The sequence below is a fragment of the Nylanderia fulva genome, unplaced genomic scaffold (assembly GCF_048542155.1).
Source record: "Nylanderia fulva isolate GAGA-0341 unplaced genomic scaffold, ASM4854215v1 Scaffold15, whole genome shotgun sequence".
Classification (NCBI taxonomy): Eukaryota; Metazoa; Arthropoda; class Insecta; order Hymenoptera; family Formicidae; genus Nylanderia; species Nylanderia fulva.
In genome coordinates, this window is record NW_028189730.1 from 837,564 (window position 1) to 854,268 (window position 16,705).

A 16,705-nucleotide genomic window follows, 5' to 3' on the forward strand; every position below is an offset into this window, starting at 1 on the left:
TTTTAATTCACATTTTATATTATCTTTATATAAATTTGAATCGACAATTTATGCTCCACAAAATATATATATTTGACAGTTACTGACATTGGTTCCAAATTAAGAAATGGAAACATATTGTTACTACTTACCGCGCTGACTTAATCAGTTCGCTATTTTCTTGTGATATTAAATTATCTTTACAGATAAATTTTAAATATAGAAAAAGTTCACTCGCGTTGCTTTTATCACGTGAATCACAATATTATTATACAATTGTATAATAAGTATTATAATAAGATATAATATATATATATTTATCACTTTTTCTTTCTAATAAATATTTCAAACAATCAAAAAATAAAAAACGTTTCAAAAAATATATTAGAATATTATTAATTATGTCTCTTAAGACATATGTCTTAGCAATGTCTAAGCAAATTTGATTGGTTTATTCAACGATTTTCATCGTTCTTTGTCATTATAGTTATAGTTCTTAATTATTATAATATTATTGTCACTTATTATTATGTGAATAAACTTGACATTACGACAAGAATAATTTAACAAAACGATCATTAAATGCATATATCTATATGACATATAAAAATATGAATCTCTGTCAACGCTCTAGATTGGCATTAACATTGCGAATTATAATACTTATGAGAAGTATCGTGTCTATATAAAAATGTTCCAAAGAAATGCATATACAATAGTACTCTTTTAAGTTTGTAGAAATAATATAAGTAGAATTCATCTGAGTGCAGATACAAGGGGGGATTATATTTATGTATATACTCTTTCTGTATTACAGTTATATCACAGACATTAAGCGACATATGCTTATATTACTACGATTGAGTTTAAAAAAAGAAAATTCGAAAAAAATTCAATTAACGAAAATTTATTTGTAAAAAATCCATAAATGCTCCGTCATATTTCCCCATATTTATCTAAGTACGATTGCTTAGCCACCTTGACAAGTTGATCGTACATACCTGGACCGGTTTCTCTTACTAACGACGTGAATTGACTGTAGCCGTTTTGCAATAATATATGAGGATGATCATATTCCTGTGAAAAAAAATTGCCATCAAATTATAATTTTATATATGCAGCTTTCATTCTTATTATTAAAGAATAAAGAGAATAAATCATATTTCGGTAATATTTTAAAATAAATATGATGACTAATGATGAATAACTAGATACATTTATATTTCACGCTGTATAGTAAAGCACAAATATGAATTCATTTATTATAGAATTATTAGAATTCATTCATAGCCTGCAAGTGCGGATTTTTAATTACTTTTCTTTCAATTACATAAATCTTCGGCGAAAATTTATAAATAGACATTTAGTCTGAGATTTCAAGAAGAAAGAAATTAAACAAATGGATTATTTTTTTCAAAAGATAAGCCATACTTACAGTCATACGACCCTTATCCATCACCAGAACCTTATCGCTGTCCATTATAGTGTTCAATCGATGCGCCACTGTAAGCATTGTACAGGTCGCAAACTTTTTTCTGATGGTGCGTTGGATAAGAGCATCGGTGTGTGGATCAACATTCGCAGTCGCTTCATCCAGCATCAGTATACGATTGTTTCTCAGAATGGCTCGCGCTAAGCATACCAATTGCCTTTGACCGACACTAAAATTGCTGCCTCTGTCTAACACGCGACTGTCTAAACCATTCCCGTTAATTCCGACCACGTCTTTCAATTCAACCTGAAATATATTGCAAAATAGATATATTATTAAGCAATATAAAATATATTGGTAATTATTCAATGTCGAGTATTTTTAAATACTTGACATAAAGTAAAGTAGTTGACGAACCTCTTCGAGCGCTCCCCACAAATCATTATCGGGGAATTCATCGAATGGATCCAGATTACGTCTCAAAGTGCCTGAGAATAATACAGGATCCTGAGGGATAATGGATATTTTACGTCGCAAATCCTCCAAGGCGATCATACCCGTGTTTATCCCATCGATCTCAATGATTCCCTCCACTTTCGCCAATCGAAACAGAGCTGCTATCAATGATGATTTTCCAGCGCCTGTTCTTCCCACGATACCAATCTACGTGATAATTATTTTATAGAACATCTTAGTTATTTTTAATTTTTTTATATTGAAATATAAATTATTTTTATATTTATTTTTTTATTCCGTTAAAAATTTGGAAAGATTAAAAAGAAATTAAAATATTCTTTAAATATTAAAATTGCAGCTTTTCATCTAAAAGAAGTATTTTTTTCCTATTTAATTAATTTTTTACTTTTGCAGACTTTTTTTCATAGAAGATCTTTTCAACGTTTTAAATTCTTCAAGAATTAAACTTTCGGAGAAAATTTCTTTCAATCATCTATTTTTTTGTAAAGTCTCTAGATTATTAAATCTAGTTTATGTTTTATTATCACGCCGACATTTGTCATAAAATTCTCGTACCTTTTCCCCGGGATAGATTTTTATGTTTAAATCCTTCAGAACAGGTGGATCCTCGTCCGCATAACGCATATAGACATTCTTGAATACGACGCAACCATCTGCGGGCCAATCTTTTGGTACATTGTCCGGCAATACCAAATTTTCCTTATCTTTTTTCTTCAAGTATTTTCCTCTGTCTCTCAGATTCGGTTCTGCCGGAAGTTGGACGTATTCGAGCACACGTTCTACTGCCATCAACTGATTCGCCATCTCGGCACTCTGCCGCATTCCAAACTGAATTATCCCAGTTATTCCCAACACCTGAGTGATAGCCAATCCAACTTCGCCACCGGAATAAGCTGAAATATAAACGAACAATATTTCCTTTAGTTCTAACCACTCTTTCGGTTTATGATGAATAAAAATGCATACTTTGACTTATCAACAATATTTAATATTTATTTATTTTAAGGAGGAGATAAAACTTTTCTTAGGTAAATTAAATAATTCTAAGAGATTTATTAATAATTTCTAAAATAAAGATAATACTCTAAAATAAAACTAAATCAAAATATTATAAAAAGAGCAGTGTGCTTGTAGATGAATTATAGAAGTAGAGATTGATTAAGGAAAATTTATTACTTACATTGATTGAATAGCAAGAAACTGAAGGTGAGGAGCGTAATGAAAATGAAACAGAATATGTCCAGAGTGAATACAAATGCCGTGTTAGACACCATGTACATGTAAGTTGTTGACGTGTGTAAATCCTGCAACTTGTCAAATTCTTGCTTGAGTATATCTTGAGCGCAGTATGCTCTGATAGTTGTGAGACCATTCAATGTGGTGTTTAAGTGAGTGAATACTGGCGACCGTGCTGAAATGCAAGAAAATATTTACCATAACAAGCATCAGAAAATTAATTTATAAATTAAAATATTCAAATTAAAAATGACTATGAACGAGAAAAGTGTTTTAAAAGTATTTCGTTCTAAAGACATGATAAAAAAAAATCTGATTTCAATTATTGAAGTTTTTTTAATAACCAAGCATAAAAATGAGAGCACACATACACATTCCTTCCAACCGCTTAACATTTTTGCTGGTCTTGAGGTAAACCTTGCGGATCCAGTAGAACATTATGCCGATGAATGTGATAGGCGCTAAGCAGATAGGATTGACTATACAGGTGACCATCAGCGAACCGATCATCAACATATTCATCTGTCCGGCATCCAGGAACGCTTTTGGTAATGACTCATCGACAGTACCCATGTCCTTGGAGAATCGGTTTAAAATTCTACCGCTAGGATTAGTGTCAAAGAATCGCATTCCCGTGCGAATTAATGCGCCAAACATCATGTCGTGCAGACGCTGGCTGCAAGTCATGCACGTCTTGTAAAAGGCTATCGATCTAATGATACCAATAAAAAAAATGCTTAACACGATGGCTGTGTAGATGTAGACGTAATTCATCATCGGCGATATATCATCCTCCTTATCAGAGAGAATAATATCGGGATGAGTTGTCGTAGTATTCTCGTAAGTGTCATTCGTTTGATTCAATCTGTGAAGCTTGGCTAGATATTTTTGCCCCTCCACAAAATTGATTCTGGAAATAAATTAAAAGAATTACTCTAATAAAAAATATGTGTATGCACAAATTTTCAGAAAATCGAGAAATATTTTACGAAAAATGACGCAAAGAAATATAACATGTTAAATTAATTGATTCTTTTTAATTAGAGACTTACAAGTAAGGCATAAAATAGTCGTTAAGACTGACAACAAATTGCGTGATAATGAACAGCATTAGAACAACAAAGGCCTTGTATAAGTTGGCACCAGTTTGGAAGTATTTAATAAATATGGGGCCTTTAACTACACCACGTGACGTAGCCTCGAGACCGGTGTTTAACTCTTCTTCATCTTCGTCTTCTTCTTCGTCATCTGTACTACCATTGCTTCTTTCCGTAGTACGACTCTGTAGTATAAATATTTTGTTATCCGCAACATATTTTCTTTTTTATTTACATATTATTTAGTATTAAATATATGACAGATACATTCAACCTCAAAAATTGTGAAAAATATATATATTCCTAAATTGTTTTAATTCTAAGTTTAGAAAGAATTCACATGTTTAAAAAAAAAACTTTTTTTATCTTTTTTCGTAATTATGTTATGAATATTTATATTTTTACTTACTCTATTACTCGCAGAGGAAAACCGTCGTCTTATGCTCCTCTTATCTGGAGACGAATCATCGTTCTCATTCTCTTCTGCTAAGAGTACTCCGTACTCGGGTCGATACTCCAGTAAATCTTGATAATGCGAAAAGTATTTCGTTCTTCCTTGTTCGAGCAATATAATGGCGTCTACTCCCTTTATATATTGCAATTGATGCGTCGCCAAGATCCTCGTCTTCCCAGCTAGGTATTTCTGAATGCACTCTTCAAACAGATGTTTGCTGACGTGTGCATCGACCTAAATTTTACCACGTACTTTCTTTACATTATCAAAGTTCGAAATTTAATTAATTTTGTCAGCGCGATGTTCAATTAGCTTGATTTATTAATAAATATATTTTAAGAAGAAAAATTAAAATTAATTAAAATTTCTGAAATTAATCAAAAAAAATTAAATATTGTTATTATTGTTGGTATTACTTATTACATTGATTTTAAGATTTATATAATTGAAAAAAAAGTAATTAAAAATCCGCACTTGCAGGCTGTGAATGAATTCTAATAATTCTATAATAAATGAATTCTAATAATTCTATAATGAATTCTGTATAATTATATTATTATATGAATAGAATCGAATACATGAAAAGACTATAAATGACTGAACCATCTGAAAGTTGCTTACCGCGCTCAAGGGATCATCCAATAGGTAGATGTCCGACTGTCTGTACAGGGCTCTGGCCAGATTAATTCTGGCCTTTTGTCCACCAGATAGTGAGCTGCCACGTTCGCCCACGATGGTCTGATCACCCTGCGGAAACTGCTTAAAGTCACTCAGTAAGGCACAAGCTTTAACCACCTTCTGGTATCGATGACGTTCATAAGGCTGTCCAAAGAGGATGTTTCGTCGAACAGTGGCACCGAACACCCAAGCTTCTTGACTGGCATAGCTGATATTGCCGTTGACTTTGATTTGACCTTCCGTCAGGGTGATCTCACCCAGAATCGCGGATAGAAGGGAGCTTTTGCCGCTGCCCACCATTCCGATCACAGCATACAACTTGCCCTTTTCTATCTGTAGATTTAAATCCTCCAATGTATTCTGCGATTGTAAAGCCTCCCATTTGGCAGTTACGTTGATCATGTTGATGGCACAGTGCATGTTGGTGTACGACCGCCTTTTTTCTGTGAATGAAAATAACTTTTCTGTTGAAATAAATTTCTTTAATCTAAAATATATAGTTAAAAATATCGGATAATTTAAGTGACTTTTAAATATTTTGTTTGCATTATAAATAATAAAATAAAATTTATGCTCAATTACTCACTTTAAAAAGCTTCGGAATGTACGAAACTTTGAAAACAATTTTTAGCCAAAATATTAAAAAATTCTAAGAAAATAACTTTTATGATGTCAAAAATAAAAAATAATACATATTATTAATAAGTAAAGTTCCAGTATTATGTGTAAATTTATAATTATCTTTATATTATATTTCTTATAATTCGATCAATACACCGACAAAACATTTGATTTCACACACTCACCCTCAATACGATCTCCAGTATTCTTTAGCAAATCATTAGCGACAATCGTTATTCTATTCTGTTGTTTGGACTCATTTCTTTCAACTAAGTTCTGATAATCCTCCGCGACATCATCATCGATGAATGGCAGATCTTGCTTGTGGTCTGCAGTCTGCTTGTAATCTGAACAGAGGCTAGGGTAGTCGGAGAACGTTTTAGAGATGTTGGTGCCCTGGAACTCCTCATACATGAGGAAACTCTGAAGTCTGCGTATAGCTACCATACATTCGGCCAGTTCGGCGATGCCGCGCACAAACATGCCGGTCATAGTCTGCGCAAGAATGTTGAAGTAGGACGAAGCGACGAAGACCTTGTCAGCGGTGAGATCATTGCCCAACATCAGCATGGTGATGAGAGTGCAGTAAAGCGCCATCCGGGTTGTGAAGAGATTGAAGGTCATGTAGATGCCACGGATATACGAGCTTTTGGTGACCACTCGTAGCTCCAGTTTACGTGCTAGCTCGACCATCGCGCAAAACGGCTTCTCCCACGCGTACATCTTGATCACCTGAACTCCGGAAATGATTTCGTCCATCAGGCGAACTCGCTCGTCCGTCTTGATGGCCGTCTGAACCCGGAACCTGGATGTTAGCGTCATTGTATAAGCTAAAATCGCAGGAATAAATGAAGAACTTGTTAGAAAACTTGATGAAGAATTTATTGGAAGAACAATTATTATACTACACGATTTATTAAATTTTGATCGGACGAGAAACTTACATTGAATTGGCACAACCACGAAGACGGTGGCGACGCCGATGAGACCGGCATAGCCGATCTGTTGGTATAAAATGATAGCCACAATTAGAGCTGACAAAGGCGCCGTCCACATGTAATGGATAATCAGAGACACAAGATCGAATCTATTGACATCGTTCGCCACTAAATTGACTACTTTTCCCGGTGCTGTCTCGCCTAGCGCAGTCTTGCTCAGACGCAGAGCCTGCAAGACATATGTTAGTCATTGTAAAATAATTCAAGAGTTAATACTTTTTTTTACCTTATATGCCCTATTACAATTTTTCTTTTCTTTTCATTATATATTTTTCATACTTTTCTTAATTTTTTTATAGAATTTATAAATCAGAATTAAATGAAGAAGCTTTTTGATTTAGATACAATTTCGTATTTATCTTTAATATTTTAAGCATAGATTTTTAGGTAGATTCCTTGAAATAAAAATAAAGGAAACTAATAACCGACCTTTCTATAAACCAAAGAGCAGACGGCCACTCGGACTTTAGCGCCGATATGAACAGCACCGAAAATGGCTTGGTTACCGCTTATCGCGTACATGCCGGTTGATATGCATATTCCAGCTGCATACCATAGAGCATTTTCGTATGATTGAACCGAGTCCTTCCGGAAGTAGCGTAGGAGACCACCCAGCAACAACGGTGTACCCAACCTGCGAATTTCGCATTTCATATTTTAGAACTAAATTAAACTATTTAGACTTCATTCAATTGTGTAATCGATAATACCTTAACACAAATTCGTTGAATGTAGTTATCACTCCGAGTAGGAAGTACTCCCACAAAAATGTGCGAGAAATGGCTTTGAGCAAGCTCGGCTTGCGCTTCCATATCCTCGAATTTTTCAATTGGATTTTCCATTGTCTAAAAAAGTATCCTGTGCGTTATTATTATTATTATTATTGAGTTTTAATGAAGTAGTATACATAAGAGATCATAAAAATTTTTTTCTTCTATTTTTTCTTCTCTTCTTTTCTGCAAGCTAAATATCGAAACTTACTTTTCTAATCGATTTCCGAGTAGACCCGATTCATCAGCTTTCAAAGGATCGAACAAGTCTTCTATTTCTAAATCTTTTCTGTATCCTGTCTTGAATAAACCGATGGTCCACCTAATAATTCGATGAGAGAGATACAATTTTAATTAAATTTTATTATAGCAAAAGAAACAAACGTCTAGCTGGTATAACAATTTATCTTTTACAATTGCCTCGTCAATTGCAATGTCATTCTCTCTAATACAAAAGAAGTTTGCGTGATAAGATAAGATAAGATGTAATTTCATGCAAAATGTAATTTTATGTCACTATTTCAAATATCATTCTAAATCATTCATTCTTATATAAATACAATTACCGATTTACCTCATTAATAATAATATTTTACATAAACATTAATGCATAAATATTTACACAAATATTAGATATGCAAATATTTAAAAGTGCAAATATACATATATCTAAACACACATATTAAATATATATTTTAATCTCCTAAATATTTAAACGTATTTGACTATCTTCAAGCTGGAATCTTATGAAAAGTCTAATAAAGTTCGATCTATTCGAGAAATTGCACGACTTACCACCATAGTAATACCGAAACAATGTTCGCCTTTTCCCTTGGATTGGGTTTCGATTTGGTTTTTGTTGAATACATCACTCTTTACATACGGCATTAACTCGCCGCAAATCATCACTTGAATCAGCAGGATAAAACGATCGATTCGCTTATCGAGTTAGCTAATACGATAATTATCGATATATGTGTATCACTTCTACTTGATGTTTGAATTCTCTGTCGTGATACAAAAGACTTTCTTCCGCTTTTTCAGTAAAAAGTTTGCGATATTAATATGATCTCTTTAATTATCATTAGAAATCTTGCAATAATAAACTGAAGATATCAAAATTGACATTCCTTGATACCAAGTTTTTCAGTTGCAATCTCTTTGCGCAATTGCAATCACATTGAAATTAACTTGCATCTTGTATCATCTTCTTTTGCAGACATCATCAATTCCCACGATGAATCATGCTGATTTATTTATTTTGCGAATCCGTGATGATTTTCTGAAAGTAAGATATCAGATACTAGATCTGTTTGTTATCAGTGATATTTAAGTGCTTTCATGTGCCATTTTGTGAATCTCGAGATATCTGTGATTTTCTCTAAAAATTTTGTAATAATAATTAAATATGTACTTCGCTTATTTCGACAATAATTAATTTTTTCTTTTAATTTTCAGGCAATAAAATTTTGAAGAATGTACAATTTACTAATATTTTTATATTTGCTTTTTTTTAATTCTGCAAACCCCGTAGAAAAAAATGAACGCGTTAATTTAATTGTAATGTGTACCCAATCTCTCAGGAAACACGAACGATCGACTTGTCTCTTCAACGTTCAAATGTAGACTTCGAAAATTTCTACATCTAGTTAAAGGAGAAGTTTATATCATTCCCTCTTCGCCTTATCTGTAGCTACATGTGATTTATTTGCCTGTTGTATCATTTCTCAAATAACTTGGAAGGTCATGCAATCGCAGCTATAATTTGCATTTATGTACAAATAATGAAGTACAATTGAGATGCACGATTGTTTGATGAGTTTGCTATATCAAACGCTTGATATTAAATCTTGTTTTTATGCTAGACATATATACAAAATTACATAAGAAAAAATTTTAATTTGAAATTTAAACAAAACTTGTAAGATTAAAAATTAGAAAATATCGTAAAATTAAAAAATTATTCGCATTTAATTCACACATTAATCGTTATTTAATTTTTCGTTATTTAATTAATTATTTAATTAATCGTTAAAAGGTGAGACAATTGCGATGTTTCTAATTAATTGGAATGGAACAGAATCTTCCTTTAGAACTCGAATCGAAGGAAGATCTTTATTGTCTATTGTGTGTGTGTGAGAGAGGAGGATATTATTAAAAATTATTAAAAGACAATTGATTCAATCATTATATGTATATATGTATTGTTATTCGTAAATTTTAATTCACATTTTATATTATCTTTATATAAATTTGAATCGACAATTTATGCTTCACAAAATTTATATATTTATTGATAGTTACTGACATTGGTTCCAAATTAAGGAATCGAAACATACTGTTAGTACTTACCGCGCTCGCTTAATCAGTTCGCTATTTTCTTGTGATATTAAATTATCTTTACAGATAAATTTTGAATATAGAAAAAATTCACTCACGCTTTTATTGCGTGAATCACAATATTATTATACAATTGTATAATTATAATTAGAGGTATATACTATATATATATATATATATATATTATTTATTTATTTATTTATTTATTTATTACAAATTTCTCTTTCTAATCAATATTTCAAATCAAAGAATAAAAAACGCCTCGAAAAATATATTAGGATATTATTATATAGTTATATGCCTCTTAAATTATATAATAATAATTTTACGTAAAAATAAACAAATCGGATATGTGTAATGAATTACGATGTTTATTTTCAGAGATATTATAGAATAATATAAATATTAGCGAGTTGGGATTTTAGGATTATTATTTTTATGTAATTTTCTTATCTTCAATCATCTCACGTATCATATGTATGTACATAAGACATTTATACGCCGAAATTAATTTAGAAACAAACATTAGTTCAATTTGATCCTGCTCAAACAAGTGAGAGATTAAATAACAATGTGAGTGAAAATATATATATATATTGATGATCAATGATCGAAATATAAAAATAATTTGCTAAGAATAGTCGCGTGTGAAGTAGTAGCAAAGTTATATAATACGGCAGTTTTTGCTTATTAATAGAATATATTATACTCGGAATTGTGCAAATAAAGCTTTAATCAATGGCAAGTTCAAAGTCCATTTAACTTAGACTCGCAAATTCATTCACAGTTCCTAAAAATCATACATCAAAATGACATTATATTAATGCGTTACAGTTAAATGATAAAATATTGACAACAATTAATTTCTTCACAACGATTTAAATAATTTCAACAAATTGTCAAAATCTTTCTTATTTGAAAATAATTTTGTTAACACTCAAGTGATATGATCTTAATTAATACATTATAATAAAAAAATTGGATGTCTTTTGTATCTGATCTAAATGTCAGCTAGCATGATGGCGTCATTTGCTATGAAAGTCAATTAAGAATTAAACGATTAAATGTTTGACGTGTTACAACAAAAACTCATTGCAATTCGAGTTGGTTAGAAGACACCAGGTCAATTGTCCTGGGGCGTGTGATACGTATATATAATCTTTATTGAAATTCAACCTGATTATGTCTCACATTTAACTTAACGCAGCAAAACGAGTGACTGACTTTAGTAAAGCATAGCTATAATTATAAAATGCATCGCGATTTTTTTAATTCCATATAAACGTTTTCCCATTTTATTGTCAGAATTTTTCAGAAACTTACTTTTTCCGTTGATCCGAGTATTTAATTAAAAAAATGTATTTAATGAGAAAATCTATTTAAGCACAGCTATTTGTTCCGGATAAAATATAAAGAAAAAAATGTGTTTAACTAAATTTAAAAAGAAAATTGTAGCTGAGAGAGAAACATGAGAAAAAATAGAATTTTTATTAAAAAAAGAAGAAACATATATACGTACAAATAAAAAATATTTAAATTTCAAACGCGTCGAAAATTAGATGTATTTTAACTTTTATCGCAAGAATACTGTTAACGTATTTAAACAAAAAAAATTAAAAAGTATAATCGAAATTGTCAGATAATTCATCAGTGATGTTTGCGTCGACGCGCGCTTGGAATAGTTTAAAGATGCCGGAAAATCACGTGACTCTGGGAGCCAATCAAAAACTGTTCGAACCTGACTATCTCTCATTATAAGTTTCTAATCAAGACGTTATAGAGTTATCGCCAATAATTATCCACATATACTCCTTCCTATTTATTCTTGCATCATAATGTAATCCCATTAATATAATTTTATTCATTTAAAAAAGAAATGTTAGAAATTTATCATACATCCCGGCACACGTGGCAAGATATCGATCCAGCAAACACGATGAATGAACACATTTGCATTTCTTATCACAGACTAGCATTTACAAATATAAGAAAACAATATATTATCCCTCCAAACGCAAAAGAAACATTTACGCGTTAAAAAACTGCAAATATCATAAAAATCATATCATTTCGATATAGAGCTGTATATCATTACTATTTTTAAATTAAATTTATAACTAGAAACATATCCCGTTAAACTACAAAATAAACTATCGTTGAAATGTCTCCTACTCTCTCTTCCTCGTTTACAACAAGAAATGCCATGATTATTTTTGGCAAGCTCCGCGAGAATTGGCACCTTATGAAAGAACGATTCACCGCATCATTCTCTCAAGCATAAGCGCGGCAGATGTTGTGCGACAAGGTTTCTTCTGCTCCGAGATTCAAGCTCGACCCTCACCTAATCCAAGATTTTGGCTGTCGTGCTTTTAAAGGCCGGGTTCGTCGCACACGTGACCGGATTCTCTTTGCTCCGCTTTTTGCCGTACAGATTCACAACTCACACACGTGTATATGAACGTAACACAATGACGAAGAAGAAAAGCAACTAGCCGCGACAACGTCTGCGCGGGCACTGAGCCTGCGTCACGCTCTCGCTACATGTCCTTCGTCGATCGCTCCACCAGAGTTGAAGGGGATGCCGAATCGCATATGGGGACTTTAAAGTGGGGAGAACGCTCCAGAGAGATTCCCGCTCCAATTTCAGATTCAATTCGTAAAGTCCCAGATTTGCGGATAAAAATCACGATTCGGATAAAGAATGAAAGAAATCGCTTCTGATATGAATAATATTTTTGTCAACAGTATGATGTAAGATCTGCTATTCTGCATTGTGCTACTTTAATAGGATTTTAATATCTTGAAAGGATCATGGCTCATGAATAGACTCTCGCATGATTGCTGGTGTTATTATATTGAAAATAAATGTGCGTGGTAAAAGCGACGGATTTCAATTTACATCATGTATAATTAACTATTTGTGTGTGTATAAGCAATAAATCACCACAGTTCAATTCAATTTTCAAGTAAATACATTTCGTAGAGCTTTCGATCCTGCTCATTACGAAAATTTGGAATAAAATTGATTTCTACTATTTCTTTGAAGCCTTCTTCTAAAGTTGGTGGCACATAATTTTTCCTGTACATAAAACATAGAATTATTTTTGAGATTACTAAATATTGGATATTAAACATTAATTAATTGAATATAAATTCGCACTTTTGTATTGTTTTCTCACTGGAAATTAAGTTATGTATATGTCTGTGTGTATGCATATCTATTCTTGTCTTTTCCTTCTAATTTGACAGTTAAGTTATTAAAATATAAATAAAAAAAGTTAAAATATAAATATATAATTCGACTTTTTTCTAATAAAGAAAAAAATACAAAAGTTTGATTGCAATTATAATTTCGTTTTTATACAAGATTTTAAAAAAGAATATATGTGTATGATGTATGAGAGAGAGAGATGTATGAAAGAGAGAGAATACGTATGTAAATGTATAAATTTTCTGCTTACATGTAAGAATTTATGATGATCTCGTTGACCGGAATGTGGCTTGGATCAGTCAACTCGCGAAACTGTACAAAAGATTAAACATTTCTCGGTTATATATAGAGGTATAATAATATAATAGAATGTAATTTAGAAAGGAAAATTAATAAAAAAATATCAATTTTATACAATTACCTTATTATTATGCTTCGCATGCTCCATACTTGTCGTCATAACAAAACATCTAATGGGAACATTTCGTTTCTTGGATATCTCTGTATATCTTTGTCTTGTGGCAGGATCAGGATTAGTGTTGTCTATAACTACGCTCTTCCCTTGATTCAAATTTTGCTCAACTGCAATGATGCACTTCTGCCAACTGCGTAAAGTATCTCTATTGACATATTCATATTCCTTTAATTTATTCCTCGCAAAATGCGATTTTCCAGAGCCCGGACTGCCGACCATAAGTATAATCTGTTGTGAAGAAAAATAATAAGATATATGTACAAAAATTTTATTACAAATTAATATTTTAATTAAGATGATTAATGTAATTAAATATTTTTATAATAATATAATCTTTTTTATTATTAATGCGCACCTCTTGTTGTTGTAACGTTAACTTCGCATTCGCAGGCTTGCATATATCGTCAGTTTGCGAAAGATTTTTCGGATTGAATTTAGGCAATTCGTAAAGCGGCATTTTGTGCTTCAAAAAGTGTTCTTCCGGCGTCTCGAATTTGATACTCAAATTCAATGCCATTAATCGATCTACACTAGAATGATCTTTCTTCTTTCCCGGAGCCCAATTCTTTGGTCGACCAGCGGCATCGCCGACGTAAAATGAATTAGCTTTATCGATTGTAATATTTCCGTTTTTCTGCAATAATAAACATAAAGTTATAGCTTATAGCATATAAAAAACATTTAAAAACTAGGGAAACATTTTAAAAATTTGGTAATTGGAATTATAATTAGTTCCTTATCGTTTAAGAAAGAAAATATAAATAACAATAGAAATATATAATAAAGAGATCCAGAAGAAATAGATTCTATCTCAGCACATAAAAAAAAGAGAAAAACTTTTTTAATTTTTAACTGATTATAAACGTTTCCCCGAAAAATACATTAATTACAAACCTCTTGTTCCAACGATTCCCACATACCAATTGTTGGCTTCCTATAAATACTTTTTCCTACAGCAATAAATACCTAGAAGGAAAAAATATAAGGTAACATAGGAGTTCTTTATTTACCATAATTGAATGGAAGATGTATATATATATCATACCTGAATGGGAGCGCCAATTTTCCGTACAATATTTTCAATCTTGCGTTTAAAATCGCTGATCTTAACTTTACCAGTGCTAAGCCCAGCTTGATTTGTAAAAATTACTATTTTGTATCCATTCGTATGAAGTTGCTTCAATTTACCAGGTACATCAGGATACAGCAATTGCCAATCATTACAGTCCTTTGGAAACACTAAGCCAGATTTGGTCTTTATTAAAGTACCATCCATATCATATGCAGCTATCTGAAATTAAAATTTAATTTTACTGTTTATAGAAAATATTTTCAAAATCTTAGATATGTGTATATTACAATTATAAATATATAAAATTACATTAATACTTTGTATTGGTAACATAATGGCAGTTAAATGGTAATTAAAACTAATTATTGATATAAATTAAAATTACTTTTGATCGATGTTGAACCAACGGAGATGTATAAATTAATAATTTTCCATTACCAATACTGTCCCACTTTCCAGATACACTTGAATCATTATTGCTATTTTCAGAGAGTGCACTAGATCCAGTAGTAGATGCTTTTTGACTGAAATGACTTCCATTTGAGATTGATCTTTCTTCTTCTTCTTTAGCACTTCTTGATTCTTCATCAGAATAATTATTCAGCTTCAACATTTTTGCTCTGCTTTCAGTCTCATCTGTTTCTAGCTCATAAGATCTCTTTTTCCATGAAAAACTTGTTACACGTGGCGGTGGATTGAATTCAATCTCATAGGCATACTTGCCATACAGCAGCTCCAAACGATCTTTGTGTCTTGCTACAAATCTTACATCCTTCTGAGTTTTAAAACCATTAAAACCGCAGGCCTGCTCACCGATTTGTTGGACTGTGACAATAGCCTCCGCATAGTTTGCGCATAAACGAACTATAAAGATAAATTAGTATTCTTATCGACTTGCAAATTAAACCATGTATCTTGTCAGTAAATATAAGATAAGACATATTATATAATAGTTACATTGTATTAAATAATTTGCAAATTGCTTTTTTATTTATTCTTTCTATTTTAATAATCCTTATTATTTAATTTTACATCTTTAATAATCTTTCCTTATTAAAAGCAATTATTTAGTCTTATAAAGAATTACATTTTTTTGTAAATTTAATTAAATAGAGAATATTTTCAATAAAATGATATAATTATGAATTTAGAAAAAATTCTATTATTCTACTTTTATATAATTATTATTACTTTGATCATTGCATTTTGTTTGACTAAAAATATTTATGCCAATATATAATTTTTTACTCTTCAAATATATTCAAATTTTATTATAGCATGAAATTTACTACAAAATTATGCATTCAAATTTTTAATTTATAATCTATAGATAACATATTTTATATGATTAAAATTATATGTATTTGGTAAACCGGATTACTTCGACCAGTGAAAAAATAATGAAGTATAATTTAATCTATATACATATATATTAATGAATTTATCACTCAAATCAAGATTCAATCTACGAGCGAATCATTTAACATTGTTATTTACATTTTATCAATATACTTTTTTTATAAAATAAGAAAAAGAGCTTCTGTCACAAGTCACGTGTAGCAAACTCCGATTTTCCGATTACGAATGACGTGATGCGGGAAGAGCGAAATTTTGACAGATACGGGACCTTGTCGCCGCGAACATTTCGTGTCAGTAATCCCGGTTTCCGGCGAGCGTCCTACGAAAATCGGTGTGTTGTCCGGCAGATAAACATTCGATGGAGATTTTTCCAATTTACGTATATAACAACTCTTGACAGTCGCGCTCATCGCGACAACAATGACAACACAATGGCCGATTGACAGAAGGAGAGACGTCAGAGCCCTCGTAGCGGCCGTTTCTTGCATTACTGTGTTAAAATATGG

General features: G+C 31.5%; 2 protein-coding genes across 4 annotated transcripts; both read right to left on the minus strand.

Annotated features, from left to right (window-relative positions):
* Positions 1-740: 740 nt before the first annotated feature.
* Positions 741-12,675, minus strand: LOC114935916 (ATP-binding cassette sub-family C member 4-like). Of its 3 annotated transcripts, none has more exons than XM_029308866.2 (16): positions 12,424-12,675; positions 8,538-9,024; positions 7,954-8,064; positions 7,683-7,817; positions 7,402-7,606; positions 6,919-7,141; positions 6,160-6,804; positions 5,297-5,796; positions 4,631-4,909; positions 4,177-4,406; positions 3,496-4,034; positions 3,069-3,299; positions 2,444-2,781; positions 1,829-2,074; positions 1,415-1,717; positions 741-1,056 (listed from the first exon to the last, which is right to left on the minus strand). In XM_029308866.2, exons 2-16 carry the CDS (start codon positions 8,609-8,611, stop codon positions 916-918), a joined length of 4,200 nt encoding a protein of 1,399 aa, XP_029164699.2. In that variant the 5' UTR covers positions 8,612-9,024; positions 12,424-12,675; the 3' UTR covers positions 741-915. The 3 variants fall into 3 exon arrangements, with proteins under 3 accessions (XP_029164699.2, XP_029164700.2, XP_029164701.2); XM_029308867.2 differs by having other exon boundaries at positions 12,322-12,675; XM_029308868.2 differs by lacking the exon at positions 12,424-12,675 and adding an exon at positions 9,314-10,185.
* A 240-nt stretch (positions 12,676-12,915) lies between these two features.
* PNKP (Polynucleotide kinase 3'-phosphatase) lies at positions 12,916-16,652 on the minus strand. Its single transcript, XM_029308869.2, has 8 exons — positions 16,468-16,652; positions 15,226-15,704; positions 14,814-15,059; positions 14,663-14,734; positions 14,124-14,402; positions 13,715-13,996; positions 13,544-13,605; positions 12,916-13,161 (listed from the first exon to the last, which is right to left on the minus strand). The coding sequence occupies exons 1-8, from the start codon at positions 16,607-16,609 to the stop codon at positions 13,038-13,040; spliced, it is 1,686 nt and encodes a 561-aa protein (XP_029164702.2). The 5' UTR covers positions 16,610-16,652; the 3' UTR covers positions 12,916-13,037.
* Between the last annotated feature and the right edge of the window lie 53 nt (positions 16,653-16,705).